The sequence below is a fragment of the Anomaloglossus baeobatrachus genome, chromosome 1 (assembly GCF_048569485.1).
Source record: "Anomaloglossus baeobatrachus isolate aAnoBae1 chromosome 1, aAnoBae1.hap1, whole genome shotgun sequence".
In the NCBI taxonomy this organism is placed as follows: Eukaryota; Metazoa; Chordata; class Amphibia; order Anura; family Aromobatidae; genus Anomaloglossus; species Anomaloglossus baeobatrachus.
Genome location: NC_134353.1, coordinates 250,592,818 through 250,616,994, shown reverse-complemented (window position 1 = coordinate 250,616,994; position 24,177 = coordinate 250,592,818). Strand labels below are relative to the sequence as shown.

General features: G+C 52.0%; 1 protein-coding gene across 2 annotated transcripts in view; it reads left to right on the top strand.

Moving 5' to 3' along the window:
• The window catches only part of ADAD1 (adenosine deaminase domain containing 1), a 199,736-nt gene that overhangs the window by 43,336 nt on the left and 132,223 nt on the right, over positions 1-24,177 (top strand). For both annotated transcript variants that reach the window (XM_075348944.1, XM_075348953.1), the window contains exon 3: positions 22,215-22,403. In XM_075348944.1, coding sequence (XP_075205059.1) covers positions 22,215-22,403 — 189 coding nt within the window. The remainder of the gene's footprint in view (positions 1-22,214; positions 22,404-24,177) is intronic.

Below are 24,177 nucleotides of genomic sequence, written 5' to 3'. Positions count from 1 at the left end.
CCCGGGCCTGCCTGTCAGGTTTAAGGGCGGGACTGCCGACCTGACGTCGGATGTGAGGGCTGGAGCATCCTGCATGTTTCCTCCCCCCTCACTGATCACTGTGGGGACCCCAGATTCCCGCACTTTCCTGGCGCCGCCCACGGCTCCACTCCTCCCCTGAGAGTTCCGGCAGCCATTTTTTGGCATTCTGCCGGTGGAGGATTCTCAGTGAAGAGCTCTGCAACTCCGGGGGACCTAAGGCAGGGAATCTGGAGGGCACACACTCCGCTTGTTAGCGGTCGGTAAGCCACACCGGTCACCCGGTGCTGGTCCCCCTAGGGTGCCGGAATAGATACGTATTTATATATATATTTCTCATCGGTCGGGCTGTATACCCTTTTTCTTCGGCGCTCCATTGGGAGACCCAGACGATTGGGTGTATAGCACTGCCTCCGGAGGCCACACAAAGCAATTACACTAAAAAGTGTAAGGCCCCTCCCCTTCTGGCTATACACCCCCAGTGGGATCACTGGCTCACCAGTTTTCTGCTTTGTGCGAAGGAGGTCAGACATCCACGCATAGCTCCACTGTTTAGTCAGCAGTAGCTGCTGACTATATCGGATGGAAGAAAAGAGAGCCCATATAGGGCCCCCAGCATGCTCCCTTTTCACCCCACTTGCGGTTTGTAAGGTTGAGGTACCCATTGCGGGTACAGAGGCTGGAGCCCACATGCTGTTTTCCTTCCCCATCCCCCTGAGGGGCTCTGAGGAAGTGGGATCTTACCGGCCCCCAAGCCCTGAGGCCGGGCTCCATCCACAGACCCAGTGAACCTGCTGGATACGGAGCTGGGTACCGTTCAGGGACAAGGCCCTGCAACTTTCAGGTACTCTGTGTCCCCGTACAGACAGGCATGCACACGCCAGACTTGCTGGGTGTGTTAGTGCGCCGGGGACAGTAGCGCTGCACGCTGGGGTTTGAGTCACAGCAGCTTAGCTGTGTGACTTCATGTGCTGGGAACTACCGCGCCGGCCACTATCGGAGCGGCGGCGCGGCTGGGACTTGTAGTGCGCCGGGGACTTAGCGCCGACCGCGCTTTTACGGCGGCGGCGCTTATAAATTTAGTCCCCGGCTTTTGCGGCCTAGCTCCGCTTCGTTCCCGCCCCCTCCCTGTCAATCAGGGAATGGGACAGACGCTGTGCAATCGTCAGCGCCGAGGGCTGGAGCCTTATTTACATGCTCCAGCCCTCTCACTAGGCACAGTGGGACGCAGGTTTCCCGCTTTTGGTCTGAGCACGCCCAGGGCCCGCCCCCCCCTCCACAGGACGCCGGCAGCCATTCCTGCATGCAGTCTGGCTGGAGGACGGACACAGGCTCTGGGAGACCCAGACTAGGGATTTCTGGCGACCACACACCCGCGTTTAGCGGGCGGTAAGCAGCACATTAGTGCTGGCCCCACTAGTGCCACAGTGTTGTATTGGTGTATTTTTTCCTGTACCAGATATATATATATATATACTGCACTGTACGGTCGCTTCTTGGCTGTATACCCCTATATTGCTCTGAGGAGACAGCAACATGTCATCCACAAAACGCAAGGGTGCCAAGGCACGGGCTGTATACACTGCTTGTACAGCATGTGGGGCTAATCTACCAGCAGGCTCCAACGACTCTCATTGTGTGCAATGTTCAGTCCCAGTGGCACTTCGTCAGCCAGAGCCTATGGTGGTGGTAGCCCAGGCAGAGACGCCTGTGAACCCTGCCCCGGTGACGGGGACAGAATTTGCAGTCTTTGCTGATAAAATGTCTGTGACTATGACAAAAATCCTGGAGACCTTGCAGTCCAGGCCAGTTGCTCAGACCATGGACACTGCTGTGTCTATGTTCCCCGGTCCCCCTCAGTTGGAACTAATCCGTACTTCAAGGGGGTCCCAGGCATCACAGGCTGAGGGCTCTGACTCTGATGACAGTCCCAGGCCGCCTAAACGAGCTCGCTGGGAGAGACCCTCCACGTCCTCACGCGGGTCAGGGTCTCAGCGAGAAGGGTCTCTATATGATGAGACAGAGGTGGGTGATCAGGAGTCTGGTCCTGACACCGCACTCAATTTGGATACGCCAGATGGTGACGCCATGGTAAATGACCTTATAGCGGCCATCAATAGGCTGTTGGATATTTCCCCCCCAGCCCCTTCAGCAGAGGAGGCAGCTGCCCAGCAGGAGAAATTCCATTTCCTGTATCCCAAGCGTAAATTGAGTACTTTTCTGGACCACTCTGACTTCAGAGAATCAATCCAGAAACACCATGCTTATCCGGACAAGCGTTTTTCCAAACGTCTGAAGGATACACGTTATCCCTTTCCCCCTGACGTGGTCAAACGCTGGACCCAGTGTCCAAAAGTGGACCCTCCAATATCCAGGCTGGCAGCTAGATCCATAGTTGCAGTGGAGGATGGGGCTTCACTTAAAGATGCCAATGACAGACAGATGGACCTTTGGTTGAAATCTGTCTATGAAGCTATTGGCGCGTCGTTTGCTCCAGCATTCGCGGCCGTGTGGGCGCTCCAAGCTATTTCAGCTGGTCTGGCACAGGTGGACTCTTTCTTAAGTCCAGCAGTGCCGCAAGTGGCGTCCTTAACTACGCAAATGACTGCGTTTGCGACCTACGCTATCAATGCGGTACTAGACTCTACGAGCCGTACCTCCATGGCATCCGCCAACTCTGTAGTTTTGCGCAGAGCCTTGTGGTTAAAAGAATGGAAAGCAGATTCTGCTTCTAAAAAATGTTTAACCAGCTTGCCATTATCTGGAGACAGACTGTTTGGTGAGCAATTGGCGGAAATCATTAAACAGTCCAAAGGTAAGGACTCTTCCTTACCCCAGCCCAGATCAAGCAAACCTCAACAGAGGAAGTGGCAGTCAAAGTTTCGGTCCTTTCGAGGCTCGGGCAAGCCCCAATTCTCCTCGTCCAAAGGGACTCAGAAAGAGCAAAGGAGCTCTGATTCCTGGCGGACTCACTCACGCCCCAAGAAAGCAACCGGAGGTACCGCTTCCAAGGCGGCTGCCTCATGACTTTCGGCCGCCTCCCTCCGCATCCTCGGTCGGTGGCAGGCTCTCCCGCTTTTGCGACATTTGGCTGCCACAGGTCAAAGACCGGTGGGTAACAGACATTTTGTCTCACGGGTACAGGATAGAGTTCAGTTCTCGTCCTCCGCCTCGGTTCTTCAGAACTTCCCCACATCCCGACCGAGCAGATGCCCTTCTGCAGGCGGTGCATTCTCTAAGAGCAGAAGGAGTGGTGGTCCCTGTTCCTCTTCGGGAACAAGGACAAGGTTTTTACTCCAATCTCTTCGTGGTGCCAAAAAAGGACGGCTCATTCCGTCCTGTTCTGGACCTAAAACTGCTCAACAAGCATGTGAACGCCAGGCGGTTCCGGATGGAATCCCTCCGCTCAGTCATTGCCTCAATGTCTCAAGGAGATTTCCTAGCATCAATAGACATCAAAGATGCTTATCTCCACGTGCCGATTGCTACAGAGCACCAACGCTTCCTACGCTTCGTGATAGGAGACGACCATCTTCAGTTCGTAGCTCTGCCATTTGGTCTGGCGACAGCCCCACGGGTGTTCACCAAGGTCATGGCGGCAGTGGTAGCAGTCTTGCACTCTCAGGGACACTCTGTGATCCCTTACTTGGACGATCTACTTGTCAAGGCACCCTCTCAGGAGGCATGCCAACTCAGCCTGAATGTTGCACTGGAGACTCTCCAGACGTTCGGGTGGATCATCAACTTCTCAAAGTCAACTCTGTTACCGACCCAATCACTGACGTATCTTGGCATGGAGTTTCATACTCTTTCAGCGATAGTGAAGCTTCCGCTGGACAAGCAGCGGTCACTACAGACTGGGGTGCAGGTTCTCCTTCAAAGTCAGTCGCACTCCTTAAGACGCCTCATGCACTTCCTCGGGAAGATGGTGGCGGCAATGGAGGCGGTTCCGTTTGCGCAGTTTCATCTGCGCCCACTTCAATGGGACATTCTCCGCCAATGGGACGGGAAGTCCACATCCCTGGACAGGAAAGTCTCCCTTTCCCAGACGGCCAAGGACTCTCTGCAGTGGTGGCTTCGTCCCACCTCATTATCACAGGGAAGATCCTTCCTACCACCGTCCTGGGCGGTGGTCACGACAGACGCGAGTCTGTCAGGGTGGGGAGCAGTTTTTCTCCACCACAGGGCTCAGGGTACGTGGACCCAGCAGGAGTCCACCCTTCAGATCAATGTTCTGGAAATCAGAGCAGTGTATCTTGCCCTACTAGCCTTCCAGCAGTGGCTGGAAGGAAGGCAGATCCGAATTCAGTCGGACAACTCCACAGCGGTGGCATGCATCAACCACCAAGGGGGGACACGCAGTCGGCAAGCCTTCCAGGAAGTCCGGCGGATTCTGATGTGGGTGGAAGCCACGGCCTCCACCATATCCGCAGTTCACATCCCCGGCGTAGAAAACTGGGAAGCAGACTTCCTCAGTCGCCAGGGCATGGACGCAGGGGAATGGTCCCTTCACCCGGACGTGTTTCAGGAAATCTGTCGCCGCTGGGGAAGGCCGGACGTCGACCTAATGGCGTCCCGGCACAACAACAAGGTCCCAACCTTCATGGCACGGTCTCGCGATCACAGAGCTCTGGCGGCAGACGCCTTAGTGCAAGATTGGTCGCAGTTCCGGCTCCCTTATGTGTTTCCACCTCTGGCACTCTTGCCCAGAGTGCTACGCAAGATCAGATCCGACTGCAGCCGCGTCATACTCGTCGCCCCAGACTGGCCAAGGAGGGCGTGGTATCCGGATCTGTGGCATCTCACGGTCGGCCAACCGTGGGCACTACCAGACCGACCAGACTTGCTGTCCCAAGGGCCGTTTTTCCATCGGAATTCTGCGGCCCTGAACCTGACTGTGTGGCCATTGAGTCCTGGATCCTAGCGTCTTCAGGATTATCCCAAGGGGTCGTTGCCACCATGAGACAGGCTAGGAAGCCCACGTCCGCTAAGATCTACCACAGAACGTGGAGGATATTCTTATCCTGGTGCTCTGCTCAGGGAGTGTCTCCCTGGCCATTTGCATTGCCTACATTTCTTTCTTTCCTGCAATCTGGATTAGAAAAAGGTTTGTCGCTAGGCTCCCTTAAAGGGCAAGTCTCGGCGCTATCCGTCTTTTTTCAGAAGCGTCTAGCACGACTTTCTAAGGTACGCACGTTCCTGCAGGGGGTTTGTCATATCGTACCCCCGTACAAGCGGCCGTTAGATCCATGGGATCTGAACAGGGTACTGGTTGCCCTCCAGAAGCCGCCCTTCGAGCCTCTGAGGGAGGTTTCACTTTCTAGACTATCACAGAAAGTGGCTTTTCTGGTAGCGATCACATCTCTTCGGAGAGTGTCTGAGCTAGCAGCGCTGTCATCCAAGGCTCCCTTCCTGGTCTTCCACCAGGACAAGGTAGTGCTGCGACCCATTCAGGAGTTTCTCCCGAAGGTGGTATCCTCTTTTCATCTTAATCAGGATATCTCTTTGCCTTCTTTTTGTCCTCATGCAGTTCATCGGTATGAGAAGGATTTACATTTGTTGGATCTGGTGAGAGCACTCAGAATCTACATTTCCCGCACGGCGCCCCTGCGCCGTTCGGATGCACTCTTTGTCCTTGTCGCTGGTAAGCGCAAAGGGTCGCAGGCTTCTAAGGCCACCCTGGCTCGATGGATCAAAGAACCAATTCTTGAAGCCTACCGTTCTGCTGGGCTTCCGTTTCCATCAGGGCTGAAGGCCCATTCTACCAGAGCCGTGGGTGCGTCCTGGGCATTACGACACCAGGCTACGGCTCAACAGGTGTGCCAGGCAGCTACCTGGTCGAGTCTGCACACTTTCACCAAACATTATCAGGTGCATACCTATGCTTCGGCGGACGCCAGCCTAGGTAGAAGAGTCCTGCAGGCGGCAGTTGCCTCCCCATAGGGGAGGGCTGTCTTCGCAGCTCTAACATGAGGTATTCTTTACCCACCCAGGGACAGCTTTTGGACGTCCCAATCGTCTGGGTCTCCCAATGGAGCGCCGAAGAAGAAGGGAATTTTGTTACTTACCGTAAATTCCTTTTCTTCTAGCTCCTATTGGGAGACCCAGCACCCGCCCTGTTGTCCTTCGGGATTTTTGGTTGTTTTTCGGGTACACATGTTGTTCATGTTGAACGGTTTTCAGTTCTCCGACGTTACTTCGGAGTGAATTTGTTTAAACCAGTTATTGGCTTTCCTCCTTCTTGCTTTTGCACTAAAACTGGTGAGCCAGTGATCCCACTGGGGGTGTATAGCCAGAAGGGGAGGGGCCTTACACTTTTTAGTGTAATTGCTTTGTGTGGCCTCCGGAGGCAGTGCTATACACCCAATCGTCTGGGTCTCCCAATAGGAGCTAGAAGAAAAGGAATTTACGGTAAGTAACAAAATTCCCTTCTTTGCCCATATACCCTCAGTGATCATTCTCCTAGGAGACAACAGCATGTCGTCCACAAGGAGCAAAGCTGTTAAGGCACAGGGTTTTTTTGCGGCCTGTACCTCTTGTGGGGCTATGTTACCTGCGGGTTCCACCTACCCTCACTGTGAGCAATGCTCGACCCCTGTTTCGCTTGCTCAGCCGGAGCCTCGGTCACTAGTGGGCCCCTCGGCTCAGGTAGACCCCCCTGCTCCCCCTGTCCAGGCGGCAGGGACAGAGTTCGCCTCTTTTGCTGAGAAACTCTCTGAGTCACTTTCACAATCCATGGCTCAGTCTATGGACAAATGGTCTGCCAAGCTGCTAGAAGGTTTGCAGTCCAGACCGGTCCTTACACAGGCCCCGGCCCCTGTTGGATCGTCGCCTCCAGGCCCCTCTCGGTCCGCGCCGAAGCACGCTCCCAGGTTGGGCCCTAGGTCTCACGTGGAGGACTCCTGCCCGGACCACAGTCCTAGACAGGCTAAGCGGGCTCGCTGGGAATCTTCCCCGACTTCTTCACGCTGCTCGGGTTCCCAGCTTGAGGACTCTCTGGAGGACGAGGCGGACGTCGCAGCTCAGGGCTCTGATCCTGACGTCGCCCTTAACCTTGATACACCTGAAGGGGACGCCTTAGTGAATGATCTTATCTCGTCCATCAACCAGGTGTTGGATCTCTCTCCCCCGCCTCCTACTGTAGAGGAGTCGGCGTCTCAGCAGGAGAAACACCAGTTTCGGTTCCCCAAACGTACACGTAGTGCGTTTTTCGATCACTCTAACTTCAGAGACGCTGTCCAGAAGCCCAGAGCGGTTCCAGAGAAGCGCTTTACTAAGCGCCTCACTGACACGCGTTACCCCTTCCCCTCTGAAGTCGTTAAGGGTTAGGCTCAATGTCCCAAGGTGGATCCTCCAGTCTCTAGATTGGCGGCTAGATCCGTGGTATCGGTTGCAGATGGCTCATCGCTAAAGGATGCCACTGACAGGCAGATAGAGCTCCTGGTGAAGTCCATCTATGAGGCCACGGGCGCGTCTTTTGCCCCGGCCTTTGCAGCCGTGTGGGCACTCCAAGCTATCTCAGCTTGTCTGGCTGAGATTAATGCTGTCACACGCAATTCTGCTCCGCAAGTTGCGTCTTTGACTTCTCAAGCGTCAGCTTTTTCTTCCTACGCCATGAACGCAGTCCTAGACTCTGCTAGCCGTACAGCTAGCCGTACAGCTGTGGCATCCGCTAACTCTGTGGCAGTCCGCAGGGCCATGTGGCTGCGCGAATGGAAGGCGGACTCGGCCTCCAAGAGGTTCTTAACCGGTTTGCCGTTTTCTGGCGACCGCTTGTTTGGCGAACGATTGGATGAGATTATTAAGGAATCCAAGGGAAAGGACTCCTCCTTACCCCAGTCCAAACCTAAGAGACCTCAGGAGCGGAAAATACAATCGAGGTTTCGGTCCTTTCGTCCCTCCGCCAAGCCCCAATCCTTTTCGTCCAGCAGGCCGGAGAAAGGCCAGAGGAACTCCTATGCGTGGCGGTCCAAGTCACGTCCCCAAAAGGCCGCAGGAGGCACTGCCTCCAAGGCGGCCTCCTCATGACTCTCGGCATCCCCTAGCCGCATCCTCGGTCGGTGGCAGGCTCTCCCGCTTTGGCGACGCCTGGTGGCCACATGTTCAAGACCGATGGGTGAGAGGCATTCTGTCTCACGGTTACAGGATAGAGTTCAGCTCTCGTCCTGCGGCTCGTTTCTTCAGAACCTCTCCGCCCCCCGCTCAGGCCGACGCACTTTTTCAGGCAGTGGACGCTCTGAAGACAGAAGGAGTTGTGATCCCCGTTCCCCTTCAGGAACGTGGTCGCGGCTTTTACTCCAACTTGTTCGTGGTGCCAAAAAAGGACGGATCATTCCGTCCCGTTCTGGACCTCAAGCTACTCAACAGACATGTGAGAACCAGACGGTTTCGGATGGAATCTCTCCGCTCGGTCATCGCCTCGATGTCACAAGGAGACTTCCTAGCATCGATCGACATCAAGGATGCTTATCTCCACGTGCCGATCGCACCCGAACATCAACGCTTCTTGCGTTTCGCCATCAGGGACGAACACCTTCAGTTCGTGGCATTGCCTTTCGGCTTGGCGACAGCCCCACGGGTTTTCACCAAAGTCATGGCATCCGTTGTGGCGGTCCTACACTCTCAGGGCCACTCGGTGATTCCCTACTTAGACGATCTCCTAGTCAGGGCCCCTTCTCGGGTGGCGTGTCAGCACAGCCTTACCGTCGCTCTGGCGACTCTCCAGCAGTTCGGGTGGATCATCAACTTCCCGAAATCCAAGTTGACACCGACCCAATCACTGACTTACCTCGGGATGGAGTTTCATACACAGTCAGCGGTAGTCAAACTACCGCGGGACAAACAGCTTTCTCTGCAGGCAGGGGTGCAATCACTTCTTCGGGGTCAGTTACACCCCTTAAGGCGCCTCATGCACTTCCTGGGGAAGATGGTGGCAGCGATGGAGGCAGTGCCGTTCGCGCAATTCCATCTGCGGCCACTCCAATGGGACATTCTCCGCAAATGGGACAGGAGGTCGGCTTCCCTCGACAGGAACGTCTCTCTTTCCCTTGCAACCAAGACGTCACTTCAGTGGTGGCTCCTTCCCAATTCTCTATCACAGGGAAAATCCTTCCTACCCCCGACCTGGGCTGTGGTCACCACGGACGCGAGCCTGTCAGGGTGGGGAGCGGTTTTTCTCCACCACAGGGCTCAGGGAATCTGGACTCCGATAGAGTCTTCCCTTCAGATCAATGTTCTGGAGAGAAGGGCAGTGTATCTAGCCCTATTGGCTTTCCATCGGTGGCTGGAGGGCAGGCAGATCCGTATCCAGTCGGACAACGCCACTGCCGTCGCATACATCAACCACCAAGGCGGCACTCGCAGTCGTCAAGCCTTCCAGGAAGTCCGGCGGATTCTGCAGTGGGTGGAAGCCACAGCCTCCACCATCTCCGCAGTTCACATCCCGGGCGTAGAAAACTGGGAAGCAGATTTTCTCAGTCGTCAGGGCATGGACGCGGGGGAATGGTCTCTGCACCCAGAAGTGTTTCGAGAGATCTGTCACCGCTGGGGAACGCTGGACGTCGATCTCATGGCGTCACGGCACAACAACAAAGTCCCGGCATTCATGGCACGGTCTCAGGATCACTGAGCTCTGGCGGCGGACGCGTTAGTTCAGGATTGGTCGCAGTTTCGACTGCCTTATGTGTTTCCTCCTCTGGCGATGCTGCCCAGAGTGTTACGCAAGATCAGGTCCGACTGCCGTCGCGCCATTCTCGTCGCTCCAGACTAGCCGAGGCGGTCGTGGTACCCGGATCTGTGGCATCTTACGGTGGGTCAACCGTGGGCGCTTCCAGACCGCCCAGATTTGCTGTCACAAGGCCCGTTTTTCCATCTGAATTCCGTGGCCCTCAACCTGACTGTGTGGCCATTGAGTCCTGGCTCCTAGCGTCTTCAGGGTTATCTCAGGATGTCATTGCCACCATGAGACAGGCCAGGAAGCCAACGTCCGCCAAGATCTATTACAGGTCTTGGCAAATCTTCTTATCCTGGTGCTCTGATAACGGTTTTTCTCCATGGCTGTTTGCCTTACCCACTTTTCTTTCATTCCTTCAATCCGGAATGGACAAGGGTTTGTCACTCGGCTCTCTCAAGGGCCAAGTATCGGCGCTCTCCGTATTTTTTCAAAAGCGCCTAGCCAGGCTTCCGCAGGTCCGCACGTTCCTGCAGGGAGTTTGCCACATAGTCCCACCTTACAAGCGTCCGCTGGAACCCTGGGATCTTAACAGGGTGCTAATGGCTCTTCAGAAACCACCTTTCGAGCCGCTGCGGGATGTCTCTTTATCACGTCTTTCGCAGAAGGTGGCCTTTCTAGTGGCAGTTACATCACTCCGGAGAGTGTCTGAGCTTGCAGCGCTGTCATGCAAAGCCCCCTTCCTGGTTTTTCACAAGGATAAGGTGGTTCTGCGTCCGGTCCCGGAATTTCTCCCTAAGGTGGTATCCCCTTTTCATCTCAATCAGGATATCTCCTTGCCTTCATTTTGCCCTAATTCAATTCACCAATGTGAAAAGGATTTGCACTCTTTGGACCTGGTGAGAGCACGCCGACTCTACGTGTCTCGCACGGCGCCCCTGCGTCGTTCAGATGCTCTTTGTCCTTGTCGCTGGCCAGCGTAAGGGTTCGCAGGCTTCCAAGTCAACCTTGGCTCGGTGGATCAAGGAACCGATTCTCGAAGCCTACCGTTCTTCTGGGCTTCCGCTTCCTTCAGGGCTGAAAGCCCATTCTACCAGAGCCGTGGGTGCGTCCTGGGCATTGCGGCACCGGGCTACGGCTCAGCAGGTGTGTCAGGCAGCTACGTGGTCTAGTCTGCACACTTTCACGAAGCACTATCAAGTGCATACCTATGCTTCGGCTGACGCCAGTCTAGGTAGGCGAGTCCTTCAGGCGGCGGTTGCCCACCTGTAAGAGGGGGCCGTTTCGGCTCTTTTTATTGAGGTATTCTTTTACCCACCCAGGGACTGCTTTTGGACGTCCCAATTGTCTGGGTCTCCCAATGGAGCGACAAAGAAGAAGGGAATTTTGTTTACTTACCGTAAATTCCTTTTCTTCTAGCTCCTATTGGGAGACCCAGCACCTACCCCTGTTCCCTTCGGGCTGGTTGTTCTTTTGTGTACACATGTTGTTCATGTTGAATTGTTCTTTTGGTTCATGGTTTTTAGTTCTCCGAACATCCTTCGGATTGAATTTACCCTAGACCAATTTATAAGTTTTCTCCTTCCTGCTTTTGCACCAAAACTGAGGAGCCCGTGATCCACGGGAGGGTGTATAGGCAGAGGGGAGGGGTTACACTTTTTAAAGTGTAATACTTTGTGTGGCCTCCGGAGGCAGAAGCTATACACCCAATTGTCTGGGTCTCCCAATAGGAGCTAGAAGAAAAGGAATTCACGGTAAGTAAACAAAATTCCCTTCTTTTTTGCCTTCCTCTGGATCAACATGTTAGGCTACGGGTTGAACTAGATGGACTTAGAGTCTCCCTTCAACCTTAAAAACTATGATACTATGATAAGTACTGTATCAACATGGGCTGAAAGGCCACTCTGTCAGTAAGAAGCCATTACTCCAAAAGAAACATAAAATAACGCCAGATTAATGTTTGCAAATGCACACAGGAACAAAGACCTTAATTTTTGGAGACAAGTCCTGTGGTCTGACAAACTAAAATTGACCATAATGACCATTGTTACGTTTGGCGGAAAAAGGGAGAAGCTTTGAAGTCTAAGAACACCATCCCAAATGTGAAACATGGCAGTGGCAGCATCATGTTGAGGGGTTGTTTTGCTTGTTGACTGTTGTACTTCACGAAATAGATGCATCATGAGGACAGAAGATTATGTGGCAATACTGAAGCAACATCTCAAGATATCAGCCAGGAACTTAAAGCTTGGGCGGAAATGGGTCTTCCAAATGGACAATGACCCGAAGCATACTGCCAAACTAGTTACAAAGTGGCTTATGGATAACAAAGTCAATGTTTTGAAGTGGACATCATCTAAATCCTATTGAAAATTTATGGGCAAATCTGAAAAGGCAGATGTGAGCAAGGCGACCTACAATCATGGCTCAGTTACACCATTTCTGTTAGGAATGGGCCTAAATTCTTACCAACTTTTGAATAGCTTGTGGAAGGATATTCACAATGTTTCACCCAAGTCTTACAGTTTTAGGGCAGTGGTACCAAATACTAATGAAATGTATGTAAACCTTTGACTTTGCAGAAAGTAATAAAAATGCCTTGAAGTATTCTCTCTCAGTATTCTGGCACTTGGCAGTTATAAATAATTTTGGTACCTAATTGACCTAATACAAATAAATGTGTGTGTGTGTGTGTGTAAGTAGGTATGTGTAATATATATATATATGTAATGTGTGTATATGTATGTATGTGTATATGTATATATATGTATATATATGTATGTATATTGAAAAAAAGAATTAAAACAGGGGTTCTCTTGCCGGTTTCCCATGCTGGTTTCATTAACCTTTTTGTGGTCACCTGCTGATCTTGTGTAGGTTTTTAAGAAGCCCAGAAAGATGCAGTTTAGAGTAGGACCCAGCAAAGGAGGGGGCCATGAAGTGGCGCTGGGCTAGTATTACAATGGCCATTCTAATATTCTAAATCCCTCCAAAAAACTTTTTTTTATTAGGTAGAGTATTTTTGTGGTTTTGCAGTGTGTGACTGTTTGTTTATATACAGGGGTTGGACAAAATATTGGAAACATCTGGAAACATCAACAAAAGTTAGTTTAATATGGTGTAGGTCCACCTTTTGCAGCGATTGCAGCCTCAATTCTCCGAGGTATGGATTCATACAAGGTGTGAATTGTTTCCAAAGGAATTTTAGCCAATTCTGCAGGTTCCTTGAGCGACAATGGTGGCGGAAATCGACGTCTAACTCAAATCTCTAAATTCGACCACAAATGCTCAATAATGTTGAGGTCTGGGGATTGTGGGGGCCAGATAACATGCTCAACTTCATTAGAATGTTCCTCGTGCCATGCTTTAACGATTCTAGCTGTATGAATTGGTGCATTATCATCTTAAAAGATGGCGTTCCCCCTCCGGCAACAGTGCTTGAACCATGGGATGCACTTGGTCGCTCAAAATGCCTAAATAATCTCGGCTGTTAATTCTTCCATGAAGGGATATCATTGGCCCGGCGGATCTCCGTGAAATAGCACCCCAGATCATCACTGAACCTCCGCCATGTTTTACGGTTGGGAGAAGGCAGTCTGGATGGAATTCTTCATTTGGCTGTCTCCAAACGTACACTCGGACCTGAGGTCGGAAATAGGGTACACGATGATTCGTCTGAGAATATCACATGTTTCCACTGCTCGAGGGACCAATTCTGGAGGTTTCTACACCCCTCTAAACGATTGGACACATTTGTCATTGAGAGCAGCGGTTTTCTAATTGCAGCTCTTCCGTGGAATCCAGATCTCTCTATCGTTTCATTGGGGGACACAGGACCATGGGTTATGCTGCTGTCACTAGGAGGCTGACACTAAGTAAACGTAAAAAGTTAGCTCCTCCCTAGCAGTATACACCCCGAGCCGGAGGCGGGCTCAGATCAGTTTTTTGCTTAGTGTCGTAGGAGGCTGATGTGGGCCGTCTCGGCCCCCCTCAGCCATTTGTTTTTTTGCGCTTTTTTTCCTTTATTTCGGCGCCGCTCAAAGCTCTCATACCTGTCTTCTTTTCCTCTGCAGGTATTCTCTTCACTCATCCTCCGCAGCCCTGTGGGTACCACTCCCCAGGGTCGCAGGGGCTTGAGATTTCGGGCCCTCTCCCCCGTCCATCCCCGTGGTACCACTCCCGGGTTTGTTCGTGTGGGCAGGTTGTCGTGGGCACCCCTGATTCGCCCTGCGGTATCACCCCAAAGGGCGTACAGGGGCATACAGCAGGGATGGGACCTCCGCAGCGCGTTTGTAATCCGATGGGGCCCTTTCACGCTGCCTTCTCCTGCAGGGGGGCTCCTTCCCCCATCATGATGTCCACTTCCCTGCCTCAGCACGCTTTCCCCCGGAGTCCACAGTCTTCCTGGACGAAGGCGCTGTACACAGGCAGGGGCAGGGCGCCCTGCCTGCACCGCATCCGTCGCTGGGCCGGCGCCGCCGAGATCAGGTAGGACCGACCTCTCCTACCCTTTTCCCCCGGCCCACTCCAAAATTTAGGCCCCGGTCGCGGCCTAGTCGCTCCTGCGTCCTAGCCACGCCCGCGCTGCAGCGCTATTGGCCGCCGGTCGTCTGGCCCAGTCTCCTCCCACCGCTCAGTCTCCTGGCTTGTGGTGGGGGCTGTGGATACTCCGGTTTTTCGCGCCTGAACGCTGCTCCTCCCCCAGCCTCATCCAGCGTCCCCTCGCCATTTTAGCCTGTTCCTGGTCCCCTGAGGCTGCAGCGCGCCGGCGTTCTCCCTCTCTCTGGCCAGCTCACTCCTGGACTCCCTCTTCTGGACTGGTGGGCAGCACACATGACCTGGGTAAGCCTGCTCCTAAGGAGTAGCCCTCACTAGGTAGCGTTCTCTTACTTTAGGGACGAGTTAACCTTCTCCTGTCTCCTTCCTAGCAGCCACCAGGGAGAGTACTTTTTTCACCATGCCTAATACTAAGTCCACCCGACCCAAGCAGGCCCCCTTTGCCTTATTTTTTGCATGCTCCTCCTGCAAAACCAAATTTACCCAGGGCCAGGACGCCCCACTATGCTCCGTCTGTTCTACAGACTCGCAGCCTCCGCAGGACTCCTCGGCCGACGCTTCTGATACCGCAGACGCCACAGCGCCAGATGCTACAGGGCCCTGCGTCCCGCCCCCCCCGACTGGCTAACGTCCCTGTCCCAGTCCGTAGATTCCCTCTGTGAGGCTTCTCGGACCATCGCACAAGCACTGCGCCTGCTGCCGTCGCTCGCCCAGACTCCCGCAGACCCGACGCAATCGCCTCCGGAGAAGGTGAGCCCCGTCGCAGGGACCTCCTCGGCTGCTCAGAAGCGGACCCGCCAGGTCTCGTCTTCAGCCTTTTCCCAGGTTTCACCTTCATCCCCAGGTCCAGACCATCATTCCTCCAGGGAGTCTTCTGACCGCTCCGATGATGATTCCGATGCAGCACCCCTGCTGGACTCAGAGCAGGCGGCTGATATTCGGCGCATGGTGAATAGCCTGATAGAAGCAGTAAACCAGACCCTAAAGGTACAGGTGGACCCCGTCTCCTCCCAGAGCACCCAGGTCTCGTTTAAGCGGATGAAGCGGGCCCAAAGCGCATTCAGCGGACATCCAGAATTCGCGGAGTTACTGCGCAACCACAGGAAACAGCCGGACAAGGTATTTACCAGCGGTAAGTCCATTGATTTGCATTATCCCTTTCCTGAGGGTCTTCGAAAGGAATGGGCAGGCTCCCCTGAGGTCGATTCCCAATCTCCCGCCTGTCTTCTCACACAGTCCTTCCACTCACTAACGGTACGTCTCTCAAGGACCCCACGGACCGTACTATTGACAGGTTGGCCCGTTCCGCCTTCGAGGCAGCGGGCACATCCCTCTCACCGGCCTTTGCCTCGGTTTGGGTTGCGAAGGCACTGATGTCCTGGGCGGACACGCTACGCTGCGGACTCCGCGCCATTCCTGCCAATCCGCACCTGGTCCTCATCGCCTCGCAGATTTCCCTCGCGGGTGAGTACCTGCTCAATGCAGCCCTGGCATCTGCCAATTGTGCGGCTCAGGCCGCCAGCAACAACGTGGCCATCCGTCGAGCCCTCTGGCTCCGGTCCTGGAATGCGGATGCGGCCTCTAAGAAGTCACTGACTTCCCTGCCCTTCCTAGGGGAACGTCTTTTCAGAGATAAGCTGGACCAGTTGATCTCCGATGCGACGGGAGGAAAGAGTACATCTCTCCCCCAATTGCGCCCCAAGCGCATCCAGAATCGGCGCCCCACCGCTCGTTTCCGGCCCTTTCGTAGCTTCAACTCCCCTCCCCAGCCTCGAAAAAGCCGTTCTCCTCCGAGAGACAGGAGGACACAGTCATTCAAGACCAATCCCGCCTGGCGTTCACGTCCCCGCCAGTCCACGAAATCCTCTTCCGGTTACCGCCGACGCTCCTCCAAGTGACTCGCGGTCGGCGCGCAACAGCGCCAGACTCGTGGGAGGGCGTCTGTCTCGTTTCCAGCATGTGTGGATCCTCCTGACCGCCGATGCCTGGGTTAGAGAAATCATCACCTCAGGCTACAAAATAGAATTCGATTCAAAGCCACCGAGACGTTTTTTCCTATCTCGCCCTCCCGAGTCTCCCGCGCGGGCTCGCGCGTTCTTTCACTCCATAGACTCCCATCCTCCAAGCCGGAGTCGTGGTACCAGTCCCTCCCGCAGAACGTTTCAAGGGGTTCTATTCCAACCTTTTCGTGGTCCCCAAGAAGGACGGCTCTGTCCGCCCCGTCCTCGACCTAAAGCTTCTAAACAGGTCGGTGAGGCCTCGGCCGTTTCGAATGGAGTCACTCCGGTCCGTGATCGCGTCCATGGAGGTCGGCGAATTCCTGGCATCGCTGGATATTCAAGACGCCTATCTTCACGTCCCTATAGCCACCTCTCACCAACAGTTCCTCCGCTTTGCGATAGCGGAAGATCACTTCCAGTTCACGGCTCTTCCTTTCGGCCTCGCATCCGCCCCCAGAGTCTTTACGAAGATCATGGCGGCTGCCATGTCCGTCCTACATTCCAGGGGTGTTATGGTCATCCCGTACTTGGACGATATATTGATCAAAGGTTCTTCTTTCGAGGACTGTCGTCTTGGGGTTCAGGTCACGATCGACACCCTTTCACGGTTAGGGTGGCTGATCAATCGGAAGAAGTCCTCTCTGACCCCGGCCCGACGGATCACCTTTTTAGGCATGGTATTCGATACCACCCAAGGGCGAGTTTTCCTCACACAGGAGAAGATGTCCTCCCTGCAACGAGGCCTCCGCGCTCTCCGGCGTCAGCGCCAAGTTTCCATCAGGTTCGGCATGCGAGTCCTCGGTCGTATGGTGGCGGCGATGGAAGCGGTACCTTTTGCACAGTTCCACCTCCGGCCCCTCCAGCTGGCCTTGCTGAAGAAGTGGGACAGATCTCCCTTTTCTCTTTACCGCAGGTTTCATCTTTCGCCGGAGACCCGCCACTCACTCCGTTGGTGGATCAATCAACGCAACCTCGCGTCAGGAAGGTCATTCCTCCCGCTCCACTGGAAGATAGTGACCACCGACGCCAGTCTCCAGGGCTGGGGGGCAGTGTTTCGGCATCACACAGCGCAAGGCCGATGGACACCGCGGGAGAGTTGTCTCCCGATCAACATTCTGGAGATAAGAGCCATCCGGCTAGCCTTGCAGCAGTTTCGGCACCTAGTACAGGGTTGCCCGGTCAGGATCCAGTCGGACAATGCGACGGCGGGGGCGTACATCAACCACCAAGGAGGCACAAGAAGTGTCGGGGCGATGCGAGAAGTCAGGAAGATTTTGCACTGGGCCGAGTGTCATCACTCCCTGATCTCAGAGGTACACATCCCAGGCGTGGACAATTGGGCGGCGGACTTCCTCAGCAGGGAAGGCCTCGCCTCCGGCGAATGGTCCCTCAACCGGGAAGTCTTCAACCAGATCTGCGACAGATGGGGAGTTCCGGATGTGGACCTAATGGCCTCCCGGTTCAACTGTCAGGTTCCGCAATTTGTAGCGCGGTGCCGCGACCGCTTGGCTTTAGGAGTCGACGCCCTCACCCTGTCATGGAGCCAGTTCAGTCTCCCGTACATCTTCCCTCCGCTCCCTCTGATCCCGAGGGTCCTCAAGAAGATCAAGGCAGAAGGAATACCAGTCATCCTGGTGGCTCCGGACTGGCCCAGGCGAGAATGGTTCGCGGAACTCACTCAGCTCCTCGCAGACGCTCCGTGGCGCCTTCCAGACCGTCCAGATCTCCTGCAGCAGGGACCTCTTTTCCATCAGAACTCAAGGGTCCTAAATTTGACGGCCTGGCCATTGAATCCTGGGTTCTAGCTCAGGCTGGTTTTTCTTCAAGAGTGATACAGACAATGATTAGGGCCAGGAAGCCATCTTCATCAAGAATATACTACCACACGTGGAAGGTCTTCTTCAGGTGGTGTGAAGACCACAGCATTTCTTCTCCTCTCGCCTTCTCCCTTCCTTCCCTATTGGCATTCTTGCAGTCAGGCCTAGATGCAGGTCTCTCGCTCGCCACACTAAAGGGCCAGGTATCGGCTTTGTCAATCCTGTTTCAGAAGCCACTGGCCTCTCGCCCACAGGTTAAGACCTTCATCCAGGTAGTTGCCCACCTGGCCCCGCTGTATCGTCGGCCTCTAGAACCGTGGGACCTTAATCTAGTCCTAGGGTCACTTCAAGGTCCCCCTTCGAACCCTTGCGGGATTCTTCCCTTTCTCACCTGTCTTGGAAGGTGGTGTTCCTCGTTGCCATCACTTCTATTCGAAGGACGTCAGAGCTGGCAGCTCTCTCTTGTCGTGCCCCCTTTTTGATTTTTCACCAGGACAAAGCGGTTCTCCGGCCAGATCCCTCCTTTCTCCCAAAGGTGGTCTCCCCGTTCCATCTAAACGAAGAAATTGTCCTTCCGTCCTTCTGTCCTGGCCCCTCTCACAGCTTGGAGAGGTCCTTGCACACCCTGGACCTGGTCCGCGCCCTTAGAATTTATGTCTCCAGAACCGCGCCGTTCCGTAAGTCGGATGGTCTGTTTGTCCTTCCTTCTGGTCCCAAGAGGGGTGAATTGGCATCCAAAGCCACAATTGCCAGATGGATCCGTTCCGCCATATCTGAGGCCTATCTGATTCGGGACAAGTCTCCGCCGCGGGGGGTAAGGGCGCACTCTACCCGAGCAGTGGGAGCCTCTTGGGCGATTAGGCATCAGGCGTCGGCCGACCAGGTCTGCAAGGCCGCCACCTGGTCTAGCCTGCATACCTTTACTAGGTTCTACCATGTTCACACCCAAGCATCGGCAGATGCTAGTTTTGGGAGAAAGGTCTTGCAGGCGGCAGTTGCACACCTGTAATAGGGTGACAGCATTCAATTATAGTACAAGCCCGCCGAGGGAGGTCGTTGTTTTCTTCCTATCTGCGGTGCTTCTGTATTCCCACCCCGGGACTGCTTTTGGACGTCCCATGGTCCTGTGTCCCCCAATGAAACGATAGAGAAAGTAGAATTTTTGTGTACTCACCGTAAAATCTCTTTCTCTGAGTCTTCATTGGGGGACACAGCACCCACCCTGCTTGTTTTTTGGTTGTTTAATTGCATTTGCCTGCCATTTTCAGCGGTCTTATGTTCATAGACCACTTGTTCGCACGGCTGCATTATTTTAGTTATAACTTTGTGTTATGTATGGTGATTCTGGTACTCCTCCTACTGCTTGTGCACCAAACTGATCTGAGCCCGCCTCCGGCTCGGGGTGTATACTGCTAGGGAGCAGCTAACTTTTTATGTTTACTTAGTGTCAGCCTCCTAGTGACAGCAGCATTAACTCATGGTCCTGTGTCCCCCAATGAAGACTCAGAGAAAGAGATTTTACGGTGAGTACACAAAAATCCTACTTTGTGCAGCTCCCAATGAACAGTTGTCGTGGAAACTGGGTTCTGTAGGTGTTCATTGAGCTCAGCAGTGATTTTCGGAGCTGTGGTCTTGCGATGCTCTCTCACAATTAGCTTTGAAACCGACAGTCTCTATCAGTCAACTTAGACTTTCGGCCGGACCTCTGCTTTGCTGCGGACGTTTTTCCTTCTCTTTCAAACGCAGTCATTAATTTGGAGACAGTACCTCTTGACACGCCAAGCATTTGGGCACTTTCTGTTACACTAGCGCCTGCCATACGAGCACCAACAATTTGGCCTCTTTGAAAATCCGAGAGGTCTGCCATTGATATCAGGTTCTCATCAATGTTCTTACAGTTCTGCAAAACGAACAGCTAATTTACATACACATATCACATAACACAAATAATCAACTGCAAAACATTAACATATGTCACGGTTTGCATGTTTATAACATGTTCGAAGATTATGATGCCAAAACATTAGGGGTTTCCATTAGTTTGTCCAACCCCTATATATAAATATATAAATATATATATATATATATATATATATATATATATAACATACTTACATACACACACACACACACGTTTCAAATCTGTGTGTAACGCCAGGATCGACTGCACCACAGGGGGAGCCCAGGCTTACTCTTTAGTGGGAGGGGTGTTGTGATGCCTGACGTCGGTGCGAGTTTGTAAACACCAAACATGTATAGGTTTACTTGTATCTAAGGGGTTAAAAAAAATTCACAAGCTTGTCCAATAAAAGTGGCGTACGTTTTGCGCCATTTTCCGAAACCCATAGCGTTCTCATTTTTTGGGATCTTTGGCTCAGTGACGGCTTATTTTTTGCGTCTTGAGCTGATGTTTCTAGTGGTACCATTTTTATGCAGATGCTACGTTTTGATCGCCTGGTATTGCATTTTGCGCAAAACTTGCGGTGACCAAAAAACGTAATTTTGGTGGTTGGAAATTTTTTTTGCCGCTACGCCGTTTACCAATCATATTAATTGATTTTACATTTTGATCGGGCATTTCTGAACGCGGCGATACCAAATATGTGTATATTTTTTTATTTTTTTTAACCCTTTAATTTTCAATGGGGTGAAAGGGGGTGATTTGAACTTTTAGGGTTTTTTTTATATTTTTTAAAACTTTTTTTTTTTACTTTTTTTTTATTTTACTAGTCCCCCTAGGGGGCTATATGGATCAGCAATCTGATCGCTCTGTCATATCTGTAGATCTCAGCTACAGAGTTGAGAACAGCAGCTACGCTGCTTTACTCTCAATGCTGAAAGTATGCCGGCACTGAGAGAAAGTGACTAATGTTAGCTACAGGCGTCATCACATGACCCTGTGCTACCATGGCAGCCACCGAAAGTCATGTGATCATGCACGTGAATTCCGGTGGGGGCGGCGGTAAGTACAAGTAGTGGCCGCGTCCATATACATCTCGCTGCCAGACTTCGGCAGCGAGATGTAAGGGGTTAAAAGTTGCGGGTGGAAAACGATTCCACTCGTAACTTGCAGGCACACATGTCAGCTGTTGAAAACAGCTGATATATATGCGGATCGCCTCAACCTGCCCACAGCAAGGGGTGGGGATTAACCTCACACGATCCATGACTGATATATCAGTCATGGGTCGTGAAGGGGTTAAAGGGACACGAAGCACAGGCTTGCGCCCTCTAGGCTTTAGACCAGGAAACCCACATGGGCATCTGCGGGAGGGACAGAACTAAACATGGTTGGCAATAAAGGGAGCCAAGGAGCATGCGATACATGTATGAACCCAGGGGAGCGTGGGGCAAACCGGGGACCGCACTACAAGGATGGTCATGTGGGCAAGAGAAGAGAGCACGGACCCAGCGCTTGGACACAGTGGAGTTCCGGCATACTAGGGGAGCCGGCGCTGCACTATGTAATCATACTAAGCTGGAGGAAAATATTGCCTGGTCAATTTTGCCATATAGTGAAAATTGTAAATATAGAACCAAAAAAAACCTACTGTGGAATTGCACCACTTTCCAGCAGATCATATGATGAAATGAATGGTGTCATTCAGAAGTACAACTTGTACCAGAAAAAAACAAGCCAAAATACGGTTATTTGGATTGAAAAATAAAACGTTTGTCTCTTGGAAAAAGGGAGCGAAATAAGCCGGTCATGAAGGGGTTAAATGTCGTCAGGGTCCTAGACTGCTCTGTAGACTAGTTGGATAAACTGGTCCCCAGTGGCTTCTGCCTGCCTATTCCCTTAAACTGACAGGTGTCTACCTATATGTGCATGGAGGGAGAGCCCTGTTAATCCAGGGGAGCGGGCTGGGTGAAGCCGTCAGGGACCCACTTGTTCGACTAGTTTCTGTATGTTTGCCTAAAGAAAAATTGTTTTTCTGTGAAACACCACAGCGTTTCAAAGTCAAATACACTAGGCTGAAATGGTACAGTCAGTGCCTGATACATACATGGTGCCCAATCCACAGACCGTATCCGCTGGCAGCTTCAGTTTAAGATCTCATTTAGACATGCAATCTCAACCCCTTTCATTCTCTCGATTTTCTAGTCTCTCAACTGCATTCCTTCTAACTCTTTCATAACCAATTTATCCAGGGAATTATACTGAAACCTTTTTCTCCAACATGGTTCTACCTCCATCAACATTATCACTGGCACCTAAGAAAATACCAAAAGAGTTTATTATGAAGTATACGCTGGGTGAATTGAATTCAATTTCTGCTTTACACCAGTTTGTACAAATGCAGCGTATGGACCTTGAGATTAAAGAGACCGTAACCACAGGTGAGGCTGATTTGCAAGTTTTAAATAATCTTTGGACAATTTGATATTTTATGTATTATTGAATAATTAGTTGTATAGTTCTTAGCCAGAAGTTTGAGATTTACACAAGTTTTGGTCTTCACAAAGTTTGCTGCTTCAGTAGCGTTAAAAACATCTGATTCAAAGATCCAAAAGCACTGAAGTACAATTTTAAGGCTTTCATAACTTTTTAAACTTTAATTGACAAATATATCATTTATGCAAAAAAGCAATGTTTACAGTGTTAACGCTTATTTTTCAAGACTTATACAATGCTTTTTGTTGGCTTTTGGGCGAAATCCTGACTGATGGTAACCAATTCTTATCTGATATATATTTTATCTATTAGAGTTTATTATTTGTTTACCCACTTCTTGAGGATTCACCACAGGTTCTCAATAAGGTTCAGATCTTAAGAGGTTTCTTGCCATGGATCAAAATTTTCAATGTTTTGTTCACTGAACCACTCAAGTTATCAATTTTGCCTTGTGACACTGTTCTCCATCATGCTGGAAAATGCATTGCTCATCACCAAATTACTCCGAAAACAAGAGAGATTTCTCTTGGAGGATATTTAGATAGCACTCTTAAGGCCCCTTTACACACTGAAACTTTCTAGCGATCCCACCAGCGATCCCAACTTGGCCGGGATCGCTACAAAGTCTCTGGTGAGCTGTCAAACAGGCAAACCTGGCCAACGACGCAACAGCAATCCGGACCTGCAGAACGACCTAGCTAGTCATTGGGGACGTTGTAAAGCAGCTTTTTGAAGGGGAAGTCGCTAACGAAGTCGCTGTAAAGTCCCCTTTACACACTAAAACTTTGCTGCACAGCGGGAAACAAAGGACCAAAGAATGGTCCTGAACGATTTGTAGCGATCACAACTTCACAGCAGGGGCCAGGTCGCCGATGTGTTTCACACACTGCAATGTCGCTGGGGAGGTCGCTATAACGTCACAAAACCGGTGACGTTACAGCGATGTCGTTTGCGATGTTGCAGTGTGTAAAGCCACCTTTAGTTTATAGCATTGTGCTTACATAACTTGATCCCACTGCCTTGAATGAAAAGCAACTCCTAAACACAGAACTCATGATAGCACTCCTTCATACAATCATTTTTCCTGACGAGGTGACTTGGAATAAGGTTGCCTACACTGACCCTAGGGCTAGGGTAGCCCTACTTTTTCTCAAAGATACGTCTCATGGTGACAATGTTTGGGCTGCCTTCCTAACCCTACCTCCTGAATTGCACTGGTCTATACATACCCCTTCTACCCCCATCCCCATTTAGGGCCAGGAGTGGTTAATCCCACACAAATCCAGGGGAAAAAAACAACACTCAAAGTCACTGCACACACACAGACGTAAGACAATACATGCTCAGGAGGAAATAAAGAATCAGGGAGGAGATAAAGACAAGAAGGTTATTTCCACAACACACCAAATAACGCACAGGCGATCACGAAATCAGGTTCACCACACCACAAAGATCAGTATTGCAAAATGAAGCTATCATTGGTGTGGAGGAACAGGCTTCACCACCTTTTAAGGGGCGGAGGCGGCTGTGATAGGTCTTTAGTAACCTGTGACCCTAGCAGCAATCCACAGGCCAGCAGAAATTAACTCCTGCTAGACTGATCACTAGTAAGCACACAACTGGTAGATGCTCGAGTCTGACTGCAACTCAAAAGCACCAGGTGGCGTGTCAGACTTTGCAGTGTGAACCGAGTCAGAAGTCGCCATGACACCACGTTAG